Source organism: Pygoscelis adeliae, unplaced genomic scaffold, assembly GCF_000699105.1.
Source record: "Pygoscelis adeliae isolate BGI_AS28 unplaced genomic scaffold, ASM69910v1 Scaffold112, whole genome shotgun sequence".
Lineage (NCBI taxonomy): Eukaryota > Metazoa > Chordata > Aves > Sphenisciformes > Spheniscidae > Pygoscelis > Pygoscelis adeliae.
Window position 1 is genome coordinate 41,925 of NW_008824232.1, and position 13,505 is coordinate 55,429.

A 13,505-nucleotide genomic window follows, 5' to 3' on the forward strand; every position below is an offset into this window, starting at 1 on the left:
AAACAAGTGACTATGAAACACAGCTTGAGTGTTGCTAGATACAGCTGCAAGTCAAGGAGCGCAGCAATTGCTAGATTTTATCCGTCCCTGTTCAGCCAGATTATGAAAACCTATAATCACTCTAATACACTCAACGCATCTCAATAGCTCATCAGATTGACGATGCCATGCTTATTGTTTGGAGAAGAGCCAATGCATTTACCTCCGCTAAAAGGTTGGTGGTGCAAGTTCATTCAGAGCCATCAGCTCATTTCCCTTCCGGGGAGAGTCATCAGGCTGCCGATCAGGAACCGCAGCTTTCTGCTCCAGATCCGATCGCGGCTGCACAAGGGGACCCTGCAGCCACCCCCCTCTACCTCTCTCTCTCTATGTATAGAAGAGGAAATAATGCCACTTGTTTGCTTGTTGAGCAGGGCTGATGGAAACCTCTTTGAAAACGTTTGGGAAGCCTCTGAATGGAGCCGTAACTGTATTAATGCTAAGCATGAACTGAAGATCCAGAAACTTCTGATGTGCCTTTTCTTCGCAGTGAGAGATGAAGTGCAGCTCCTGTCTAACACAGGAGCCCAGGTTCCACAGTTATCTCCTAAGTTGCTCTTCAGCTGCAGCTGGTAGGGTATTTACCCAAATTTAATTACATGCATGACTTTGGCTGTTATGAATAAGGCATGTATGAACTATTCCAGAATAAAGTACAGTATTCATGAGTAATACGTTACCTCTGCAACGTTTCCCAGACCTTGGCTTTGGGCTTGTTGATAAATACTTGCAGTCACTTGTTCTGTCAACGATAATTGCACGCTAAACCACACTCCAACAGCACAGGCTTTTTCTCTTTTTTTCTTTTTTTTAAAATACAGCAGAGGATGGCAGTAATGATTTCTACATCAAGGAGCTCAGCGAAATGATTTGCTTTGAATTTCACCACTGCAGAGTTTATCATCAGAGATTTTTCTATTTTTAATGTAAGATTTCTTTTTGTGAAAAATTAATAGTGCTGCCAGCTCAGCTCCGGCAGCCTTTGTCTGCTCTCGCAGGCTGCCTGTGTCAGTGCCGGTTCCCGTAGCGGCCAGGGGTGCCTGTCTGGATACGCACATACGTGTGTATATGTAGAGACATAAAGACAAGCCTTCATCCTTGCAAGCCCCTGCATAGCATGAACTGGTGCACACGTACAGCAGCTCTAAGGAAGGCTAATGTCAGTCAAGGCTATATATGGGCACAAGGGGAGATGCTGGATTCAGCAGAGTGGTCCCTACACATCTGCTCCCTTACCCACCCAAAGCTGAGGCGCATATAGCTGTGGGCACACAGCAAGGCGACGCAGGGAGGTGGTGCCTCGAGCACATCCCTCATCGTGCCCCTGTCCCTTGTGCCACAGATGGAAGGCGACAAGGCGTCACTAATAAAATACCAGCGTGACCAAAGAGCTGTGATGGAGCATGGGGAAACACATAAGAAAATATTGAAAGCTCCCGGATCTGTGCTTCATCCATACTACTCTATCCCTCAGGCAAAGTAAAAGACATTTAAAAGGGTGTAAAATTACTCTAGTGTTAAGGCATTGCACTACCGGAGTAAAAGACAGGCAAAAAAAAAAAGTGAGAATCAGTCCCGTTTACTTCTGAACCTACTGAAGTCCAAATTCCCTGATTTACACCCACATCTCCCTTCTTCCAGCTAATCCCATGAAACCGTTCCAAAATCCAGAGATTTGACACTGTGCCCAGTGAATCTGGTCTTCCAAGAGATGTGTGTTCCTATTTTATTCACCTCTGCAGAGTGCAATTTTATAACTTCAGCACAGAGAATAATGTCTGTTCTAACAAAGCCCAGAGCCTCCTTCGCTTTCAGAAGGATGTCTGTCCAGACTGCAGAAAGGCCAAGCTCGGCTCAGTGAGCTCCTCTTGAAGGATCATTTAATCACCAAAATTGGTTTATTGATTTTTGTAACATAGTTTCCCTCTGATGTTATAATTGCGTATTAACTTGGAAGGAATTAACATTATACAAGAAAATTCAAACAAAATAGGGAATGCTCTTAAGCACGCGATATTCTTTCCTACAGAATTAAACACTGGTTTAATTTGCTGAGCTAACTAGGACAGCCAAGGTTCAAAGCCAAGAAAAATCTTTCCATCCCTCGGGTCAGATCTCATTGCAGCGAGACAAGCTATGGAGTATCTGATCAAAAACCATCACCCTGCCTAAAAGTAACTGAGGACACAGCAGTGGTGTGCTACCAATTCTAGCTGCTTTAGGAAACTGCAGAGACACTTCCCGATGAGCAGGACAAGAAATCTATACCAGCATGGCTGCTGCTTGCTTTCTTCACCCAACAGTTGTCATATTTGCACCAACCCACTCATACGGTAATCACGGCCGTTTGTTACACAGAGGAACACCTTATGGTCTCAACCGTAAACTAGAAATCCGTCATTCTGCGTATTAAACATGAGATTTCCAGGCTAAAAGGGGCTACACATGATTATCTAAGCTTACTTTTCTATAGTACAGATGATAAGGCTCAATCCATACATCAACAGACACATGGGTTAGATTTGCAAACCAAGTCCAGTCCAGACAAGGCTCAACCCATGTGTCAATAGATGCATGAGCCATAGATGCACACCAAGACCAGCACCCCGGTTTCACTGAAGCAGGTCTCTTAGAAAGACACCCGATCATAATTTAGTATTTCAAGCATGATGTTCTTGCTGCCAAGTAGACGTGCTAGACTGACTATTTCTGGTTTACAGGAGACAAAGCATTGCACAAAAAAATCCATATCCAGTCATCATCCTAACTCTTAGTGCTTCATTACCATTCCCCGCGGCCTCGTGTAGTCTAAGCAGCAGCAAAACCGTGATTTGTGTAAAGGAGAGCTGAAGAATTGCACGAACCACTCTGTGAGCGTTTGAAAAGCAGAAATGGAATCACTTAAGGGCATCTGGCCTATCCTTAAGAGCAATTTTAATTTAAGTAACAGCATCTTGGCGATGGAGGACTTAAAAGTTTCTGACATCTCATAAAATCAATAGGCTCACTGGATGTTTCTTCATTGCCAGGGTGTGACTGAACACCAGTAAAACCAATACCATCTGCACAGCTACAATTCTGTTCACATCCAGAGGGACGTGCTCAAGAAACACAAGCTCCAAATGCCGCCAGCGCTGCCTTGCCCCACGTCCTCGGCCCCAGGCAGGGAGGGGAGGCTCATCGAGCGTGCGTGAGAGACAGCCAGGAGAGGAACAAACAGTACTTAACAAGATCTGCAGCATTAAGAGATGCTTTAGAGCATTTGTGCTTAATGACTCCTAATTTTGAATGAGCTGGAAAGCTCCTTACCCCTCTGACGTGGTATCAACAGCATCCACAGCCATATCGTTCAGGTAGAAAGTTTATTCAAGTAACTTTCAGAGATGTAACAGCAATGACCTCACTGATGCAGCTCAGCTGAAACTGAGACTATGCTGCAGACCTGCTCGCAATCCCGGTCTCATTCTTATTTCTCAAGGCCATCTATTAAAAATTCCATAGGTACTAACTGTGCTGCACCCATATTTTATCAAGGATGGGGACTGCATGTCTCAGATCATGTTACATACTTGGCTGTCACAGAGAAAGAGTTCGTCTGTAGTTTATCCAGGATAACAGAGCTGCATCCGTGTCAGGAGCTGATCCTGGAGGACCTCTACACTACATGAAACAACGGCAGTCGGGCGCCAGGAACTGCCAAGAGAAGCAGCAAAGAGGAAAACCAGACAACTCTGATGGCACCCTTCAGATTTAAGGTAACAAAAGATACTTACAATGATTTAAAAATATAGAACAAAAAAGGAAGGATAAAGGAGAGAAAAAAGCATTTCCAAATGCTTACAAGCCCTGACTTAATGAGATTTAAAAAAACAGATCCAGAGAGTAAAGATGCAATTCCCTTGTCTCTGTTCAGTTCATAAGGCTTTTCAGAAAACCTGCTGGTTGCCAGGAACAGATTACTTTACGTTCAGAGAAGAGAAGCGTTGTCCAAGAGCAGTGTGAAAAGACTGCTGGCATATTTAATAAATATGTTGGATGGGTAAAAGGAATAACAACGTCTCTCAGTAAGCTCTCCAGTGACTACACAGTTAACATACAGAGAAGATCTCAAAAGGCAAATGGTGATACACTTTCTGTTCTCATTCAACCTGACGTAATTTAAAATATACAGGATTATAAGAGAACGGGGAATGTGATTTGGAAGTGCTTTACTGCCGCTTTGACCAGGAGTAAACGAACATGCAAGAGGGAAGATGGAACAAAGTCAGGGCTACTCTCTAGTGAACTGCTGGAAGATGGTTTTGCTCCATTAGTGGGTATTAAGACTTGAGGAATGAAATGCCTCTGCTCATTGCAGGGGGGTTGGACTAGATGACTTTTAAAGGTCCCTTCCAACCCAAACTATTCTATGATTCTATGAAATAACACGAACAAATTAAGCGACATTTCTTTCTTTGGTCAGCATTGGTATTGCCTCTGATTAACTCCACTTCTCTCTTCTTGGTGGCTCCGTGCCACAGAATGGATTACTCCAAGAATATTTTCTTCCATTTAGATGTGAAAATGGTACAGCATACAGAAGTTTACAGTCCAGAAAAAAAAGAAAAAGAGAAGATTTTATGAGGACAGTAACTCAAGACACTAAATATATTCAAAACCCCCTCTGCATCTGAATGCTTAGGTTGCATGTCTAATGAGCCAGTTAAAACAAGCTGCTCTACTGATGTCCTTTATGGTGGTAGCGATCACATCTGCTCTCCATCTCATCTGTCATGATTTATAATCTGTCTGTCATTTCTCCTCTTCTCTTCCAACTGACGCTGCAGCTGCAGCCCTGCACAAATTTCAGAGGAAAAACCTGCAGCTAAGCCACTTCGCCGCTTCGTTAGACACAGAGCCACCAGATGAATGAGTTCAAGTTTCCTTCTCTTCTGCGTGCACCCTGTCCTGAACCCTGTAGTACACAAGCATTGGCTTCTGATGCTCAGTGAAGTCCCTGTTAACGGCTGCCCAACTTGCTACCAATAGCTTTAATAATTTATTTTTTTAGCTCTGTATTTCTGCATGAGATTAGAGTTAACATCTAGAGATGTTGGTGACGTGGATACTTGCATAAAGTAAGTTTCCTACATTCATTTTGTTGAGCTATTGCCCACTCTTTTTATATTTCAAAATGTACTAGGTTACAAGTCATGGAATCAGGAAAACTTTATTCTGGAAGTCATATGGGAAGCCTAAAAGTTGTATTCTCAGAGTCAGCACTCCATCAGGTCCCCACCGCTTGGTGAACAGATTGTGTTTGCCCCTCCAATTAACTGGAGGACATTATGATGGATTCATCTTTGTGATCCAAAAATATGGCATTCACTACAGTCTGCTTCAGGAGTAAATTAAAAGAGCAAGAAACATTGTAGACGAAACCCTGCTCCAAATCGCAGGCAAGCCACCATTTCTACCACGCTCCACTCTGCCAAAATTAGAGTTCTGGAAATGATCTGAAAACACCAGATCCTGTGGTGATTTGGCAATTAATTATACTAACTCAGCCCAGGCCTTGCACAAGTGCAGACGACCGGACAGCAGGCTGGGCGAGGAAAAAATTTGACCTCATGTATTTCGGTGACATGTGGCATCCAGCCCACAGCTGGAGACAGCAGAACAACAAATTACAGCACATCCCTCCTGGTTCTGCTGATGCACCAAGCGCTGGCACGTACCTGTACCCAGGGGCACTCAGAAAAGCCCAGCGTGAGCTACAGTACGCGCAGAGCTAAAAGACTGGCACTCCGGAGCCATGAAAAACACATTAAGAGAGGTAATTCCAATGGTAAAGCAATGCGAAAGAATAATGGAAGCAGCAGCGTTCAGCTCCCTGCTGCACCTCGAGAGCTGGGGTTGCCGCTGACTGCCGACCGCTTGTGGAAAATCTGATTACTTCATCTCCATCCTCACAAGGTGCTAGCGGGCACTGCATTATTTTTGATTTTCTGCATAAGTATATAAGGGATTCAAATAAATCCTAAACCCATTATTTTGCCTCACCTTGAATTCAAATAGTACCTTTGCTTCCCTGAGTAAAATCCACCCCACATGAATGCAGAGAAAACACTTAAGACATAGCCTCAGTTTTGGTGAACACTTGATCATTTCAGCTAACAATAAAGCAGAATGTATTTTAAAAGCTTTTCAGAATCTTGTAATATAAAAGAGGAAGAAAGTCAACTAATCCATGCACCATAATGACAGTGACCTACGTATGGAGGAGCTAACTCTGGATAATTTTTAAGAAGCTGATGCGTAATGTAAGGACCCACCCCCCACTTAAAGCTGTTTGTTGTATCCCTGAATTTTTATAAATATCATTTTCACTAACTTCTTTTCCTCCAAACTTTCTAAATTAATTATCTTTTGACTGGGGATTGTTATTTGTCAATCAGATTAAGCATTCCATCAAAATTAAAAAAAACCCTTATTTTTGTCTAATGTATACACGCTACCATTTTGCTGGGTTATATATAAAAACATTAATTTTGTGTAGGAAAAGTCTCCACTTGCAGCATGCCTCCCGAGAGAAAAAGGAAAATGCAAAATACCTACACTGTATTGTATTAAAAGACAGCTCTGCTAGAAACCATGGCAACTCATCATGTTGGATTAGAGATGCATACTTCTGTTTGGATCGCTGCTGCATGCTAATCCACGCAGGGTGCCTTTATTTGGGGTTTCAGGGACAGGGACAGACTTGGTTTGTGGATGTAGAAGAGGAGGGAAGAGATGAGGAGATGCCCTCAACCTCAACAACGGAGCCACCAGTACTTCTCCCTGTTTGTTTTTTTTGCGATATCCCCGATTAATAGGTATCTTCTAATAAAGTCAATGAGCAAGAGCTGCCCAATAAAGTCTCCGTGCACTGAAGAGAACATCTACTGCAGAGTATCGATTCCTCATGCAGTATTTCCAGATCAGCCCAGCAGTGCCATCGCTGAACAAGGCACCAACACCCTTTTTGAGAGATGCCAAATACCTGCTGGGTCTCTCTCCATACCTGAGCATTCAGCTTTTCTGGAAACCCGGCCATAGATGTTTGGGATTTCAGACTAACAGCGCATCTGTAGTATCCATGAGAACAGCTCTGCATCTCCGCACAGTGAAAACGTCCTGCGCGCAGCAGGATATTCCTCCAAAGTTCTCTACCAGGAGACTCTCCTCCATCATCACACCAGTGACTGCTGTCCTCGCCGCTCTCGCTCTTCTTATGGAAGGAAAAAAGCTTCTGTCTGGTAAACCACAGAGTAAGTGCAGTTAACCAAACATCTGTGCAACAGCAAGAAGCCAGAAGCAGAATAGAGCCTTTGTCGTGTTAAGGAACAGTTTAATTTCCGCAGACAAAAAGCATTCTTCGTTATGCTTACTTGCAGACTGGCCTTAATAAAGCCCAGCTCAGCAGAGCTTCTGCTCTGCCTATCCAACACCGCAGCTCCGGGTGGGAGAAACACCTTGGCCTGCACTTCCAGAGTTCAGCAAACAGGAGCAAGCCTACGCCGAAGGCACCACCTCTCCAGCCCAGTGCAGGTCACCTCCCCAGGAGCGGCATGTCCACGCCTGAGCGAGTCACCCTGGTCTGCCCTCCAGGCAGCAGAGGGGATCGGGTATGGGATTCAGCTCATCCAAGTCAACGGCTAAAACAGGCCAGATGAATTGCTTCAAGTATTAAAGGAGATCAGAGTGACTGCCCGAGGAACAGATGTGTGGACTGCAAGCATCTAAAATTAGGTGAGATGAATCCAAGCCAGAGATGAAGCACTTGAGGTGAAGATCTAAATGCTTCATTTTGCTAAGGTCCCACGGACGCTGGGAAGTTCCCTGAGCAGTGCAGACAAAAAGCCTGTTTCTACCCTGCGCCAGTGAGTAGTGACAATAGGTCAGCATGCACAACGCTGGGTGGTCCAGTGCCACCCTGAGAAGCAAAAGCCCAAATTAAGACAGTCATACGCATGCAACACTGTAGAGAATCTTTTTCCTTCCTTAGTTTTCCTGTACAAGAAAAGAAAATCTGTGAATCTACCTCAAAACCCTGTGTTTTGGTTAGAAGAGCAGCCTGGACAGATTAATCTCATCCAGTTTTATTTGTCAATACTGGAGACATCTCCTGGTGAGCCCATCACCCCAAACTCCCTCCGTAAATCAACAGGAGGAGATGCTTCCCAGGCACCCTTCATCTAATCTATTTTAGCCTTTTAGCTCATGATGAAATGAATCATTCTTATTTCTCTCCTCTGACTATAAAACAAGTCTAGACAAGTAACTCAGATGTTGATACTTAAATCTGGATAGAGTAATTTCACTTCTGGGGTCCGTTTCTGACTACAGCTCTTTTACTGCCTTGCCAGGGCAAATCACTTCACTTCTCCCTCTCTCACAGTCCCCTCATCAGCAGCGCAGGGATAAAATATTTTATTAGCGTGGTAAAAGCATGGAAAATAATTGCATGGAAGTTTTTGATTAAGTCTAGGCAGAAAACAGCACAGCCTTATAGCAGAATTTAGGTTAAGAAATACAAATGTAAGAGTGAACGTACAATAATAACCACTTTCTCCATGCACAAAGGATTGGGTATTCCCCTAAAATGTTTTATGTTATTTGTCAACTAAGATGCTTAGTTAATAATGCTACACTGACAGGCTGGGGAAGTCATCACTGCAATGCTGGTTAAACGCTCTGACAAACACTTTTTTGGTGCCCTGTTATTAAACAATGGTGGATGCTGGAGGGGTTCCCCTGCAGGAGATCCTGCAGCGATAGCGTTCCCCTTCAATGCCGATCAGCCTTTGCTTTGGACAGCAAACACACAGTGAGTGTTCAAAGGAGAGGGTTAGCATCTCAACAGGCTAACACAACAATCCAGAGGCTGGAGATCTGCTGTTTAGCTTAAAAGCGCAGAAAAATGTGATAATTTCTGGACATTGTGTTCTTCCTCTCCCCTCTTTTCCGTGCTTCTGAGAACATGGGAGCTCACTCTCATTAATGAAACGAGGAAGATTACCCCAGCTGCGGTGCCGTGGACATGAGGCCCATTATCCCGATTTCCTTCATAACATCCTCACACCTGGACACTCTGTCAGGGTAAGTCAATTAAAAGCAGCTTCACAAAACCACATTTCACTTCAAAGCTCTTCTCCTGGGGAAAAAATCAACCTCAGCAACCTGACTCTTTACATATCGACATAGCAAGGTCAACAAGCTTCACATGAACAGCGCATTTCTGCAACGCCGGAGGATGAACTTCAGGAGCGGTCCATAGAGTTGCCATGTCTTCTCAATTCCCAAGCTAGCAGAAGACATCAAACTGGCTGGGAACAAACCAGATGCAGGCAAATTTTCATAGGCTACTCCTATGAGCTCTGTCAGTGGCAAGCTGTGCTTCTTTTAGAAGAAATAAAATGAAAAATCATTACTTATCTTAATCGTCGCTAGGGGTTTACCATGCTCTGAGCTCAACATCTCAATATTAGCTCTTCCCCGAGAGCTGGACAGGAGGATTTTGAGGAGCACAATAGCTGAATCTCAGGGGGTCCAGTCTCTTAATCACTGAAATGTATCCTGTTTCATTATCTACCATCAGAGTATAATGCAATTAGTGCACATTATACATGAGAGATATTTATTAGTCCTCCAGTATGTATGGACTCATCTTCAAGGCAGTGGGAGCCTGTTATATGCATTGCAACTTCTTTTTCGCCAGTGGCAAGGAGCTGAGTCTGGTTAGCTCTGCAGGGATTCCCTACTTGCAAAGAGCATGAGCGTTCCCCGTACACTTTAAAGTCACCATTAATTTATCATGTGAAATGGCACGTACGGGATGAAAAGTGATTCCTGAAAGTCTCCTGAATGGTCTGGAGGGCAGTGAAATGTGTTCGTGATGTTCATGAAAGGCAGCACCAAACCCAAACCCTGAGCAGAGATCTATCGCATCGCTGGTGACTTGTCGAGCAAGTACGGGCCGATTTGTGCCTTTGTGCTAAAATCACACGCGGTTGCACGCCTGGTTTCAGTGTGAAACCACCTAAAATGCAGCACGTTTGAGTTTCATTCTGAATTTGGTATTCTGAGAATGCCCTTGCCCATCACTGTGAGAATGAAAAGGAGTACTTCTGGATCCAGAGGACCAAAGCCCCCGCTGTTACCTAGCCATATGCATTGCTATCTCACGCAGCACCCAACACACACAGGTGTCTTACCCACCAGGTAAGCATCCTGCACCTTAATTTTCGTTTCGTGGTAACAAAGGAAACTAGTGATTTTTCTGAGTTGCTCTCGCTATGGTTCGTTACGGCAAGTGCTGTGTGATTAGTGATAATTGCCAGGCATGCTGGCTGCCATCCCCTCGCCTGGCTGATGACAAGCTCTCCTACAGCCAGGCCAGACAAAACCACAGGGGCCAGACAAAACCAGTAGCGCCGGGCGGGAGCAACTGGGAGGGAGAGAGCTCTCAGCTCCATAGGTGTAAGCGCCGCACAGGCATTGCAAACAGGGTGGCAAAGCATTACGTGGTAACAAGCACTTAATGACTTTGAGGAAGGATATTAAATAACTAACATTGATAGATATAAAGGCACCTGCTGCTGTGAGATGCTTTACGAAGGGTTCGCTCAACAGGACTATTGTGCAGAACCTACTAAAACAGAGAAGACGCCCGTTGGGAGGAGCTGTATAGTATTTTTCTACTGCAGCCTGTTTACCACAAAATTTAAAGTGGTAAATTACTCTGACACTGCTAACAGCTACAGCTGCTTTAATCAGCCAGGTGGCTATTCGGTTCCAGCAGATACCATCAGATTTTCTTCAGACTGACCATAGGGTCTGGGAGATGCACTGACACAGCCTTGAATCCAGGTGTCTCCCTGATTTTTATAATCATATTTTAAGAAATGGGAAGGCCAAATGGAGCAAAGCTGATGGGGATAAACTACCAGAATTACAGTCAAGAGTGTCTGTTTCCACTCTTCAGTAGAAACAAAGACAACGTTGTTAATAGTGATCATTGGGTTTAGAGAATATAAATCTAACCATGATTAAATTCTGTTCCCTGTGAGGTAAGCCAGGAACTCAGCTGCTATCAGGACAGAGATTATGGATGCATTTACAGTCCAAAATTGCTAGAGCGTGATTCTGTTCCTTATTTTGCTTTCAAAAAGACATTTAGTAGGACTACGAGGAACACAACTTCAAAAAGAAGCCAACTGCAAAAGACGTATCCACACTGTTCATCCTTCACCTCCTTATCCTCTACTTCATGTGTTTCGGTACCTTTGGAGAAAGGGAGGATGATTCCCCGTCTCCAGACTGAGTTGGCACGAGTAATCTGCCAATATGCAGACATCCCTGGTGATGCCTGTACGGGAGCTAGTCAACTCGGGGCCTTCTGAGGAACAGCCGATCTCATTCTGAAGATGACTATGAGGTTTGCCGAGTCAGTTGTGTACCATGGGGGTGCTTATTTCTTTCCATGAACAACATAAAGATCTAAGGTGACTAGTACAGATGTAGAGATCTACAGTGTAGACAGACCAAAGTCAGGTGAGACGCATCCATGTCCAACCTCGTAAAATGAAAAGATTCAGATAATAGTATGAGATGAACACATTTGTAAACTCTGATTTCTCAGAGCGTTTGCTTACCTAGGATCACAAAGAAACTTGGTCTTTTCACCTTCTTCTCTCCAAATAAGCCATTCTCGGAAAGAGGGATGAACAAACATTCGCGTCATATCTCTACGTTTGATAAGAAACATAGAAAGGTTCTCCATCCTCTGCTGAAAGTCATCCCACTCCAAAGTGCCCTCAATGTTACCTGCATTAATGGCCTGAAAAATATGTTCATCTGTTAATGGATGCAGAGATGCCACTGCCACATTCAAGAGAGGCATAACCCGATCAAAGGAAGACTGCGTTGGGAACTTCATATTGCACTGCAACAGGTAAACTTCTGACAGAGACACTGGGACTACTTTGTAGCTGGAGCTTTTTAGTACTAGGTATCCTTTCTCTATGAGATCAAAAGTGAGTTTTAGGTACAAATAGGACCCTTGGCTCAAGGTCTTGAGGTGAGAACTGAGTTTGCCAAACGTAGTGTTGTCCATTTTGCCATTAAGCGAGATGTTGTTCTGGATCTCCGAGCTGCTGTGTATCCGATGAAGGATATATGCCTGCAGGTCCTGGTCTATGGCTTCATTCTCTTCCAGTCTATCCAAAAATATTCTGTGGAAGGGCAACAGCTTAATTATTTCCTACAAAGAAAGAAAGAAAAAAAAGGATACTTATGCTGGCAGTGTTTATTATTCATTAAGTAAACTTAATTCATATTACAACAGCACCTTTGAGACTCCTTTAAGACCTCTTCCATCAGGGCAAGCACACAAGATGGCAGTTTGTGCCCTCAGGACCTCACAATCTCATCTATAATCAAGTAGGTTGTGTGTGAAACATGACTGAAATAAAAATAAGGACACTGTCCCTAATGCCGCATCCATGGAAAGGGCTGGAAAATTCACACAGGGCGGTGTCTTTGTTATTCCTACCCCACCCCAACCACAGATCGACATGCCACCCCTTCTGCCGTCATGTCCAAGGGAATGGACAACCAGATGACAGATCCGAGGCCAGAAGAAATTTTGCTGAAGCCGAGCTAAGTACCTCCCATATCACACAGGTGCTGTTAACAGGGAAACGCATGGAAACATCAGGACAGATAATAGCGAGTATTTTCCAGTGCAAAATAAATACGTCTATCTGCTGCAGGATAGTGTGGCCAGGGATTCTCTCATCTGCTGAGCTCACTGATGATGCTTTATGCAACATAAACCAAAGATCATCAAAGGCCTTTCCAAAGGAATTCTTGTGTCATGGGCGCTCAGTCACTGCGAAGCAGGGACAAATGATGCAACGGAGCTGGACAAGGCAGTTGCAGGAGAAGCCATCAATTCTCCAAAAAAAATAAAGAGGGTGAGCACAGTGCAAAACTGAAGCTTGCAGTGAAAACTGCAAAGGGCTGCAAAAGCCCTGATTAAATGAGGAATTCAAGTCACAGGGATGCAATTTACCGACAGTTACAAAAAGATTTCTTCCAAATGATGTTTAATCTAGTCCACTACTGAGCAAAAAGAGCACTGCAACACAAAACAGCAGATAGCCTGTGCTCTCCTGGTGTCTTGGGGAGCAGCTGCCATTCCCAGCTACAAAGGCAGCGTGCAGCAGCTGGCTGCCTTGATGGAGCTGGAACCAGCACTCAGCTCCCTGCCAGGAGGACCACAGTAAATCAACCTGTGGATCTCAGTAAATATTAGCACATATCTCAGTAAAACTGCTTAATGGAACTCCATAAAAATGAACTATGCAGCCCTGTGCTAATGAAAAAATGGCTAACAATGAAAAAATGAGAAATGTAGAGCTGCAGACACGCCTTTCTGC

The 13,505-nt window shown here is 44.1% G+C and overlaps 1 protein-coding gene across 1 annotated transcript in view; it reads right to left on the reverse strand.

Moving 5' to 3' along the window:
- Positions 1 to 13,505, reverse strand: part of TANC2 (tetratricopeptide repeat, ankyrin repeat and coiled-coil containing 2) — a 206,759-nt gene that overhangs the window by 32,967 nt on the left and 160,287 nt on the right. Inside the window, 1 exon segment of the mRNA XM_009334881.1 lies at positions 11,718 to 12,325. Coding sequence (XP_009333156.1) covers positions 11,718 to 12,325 — 608 coding nt within the window.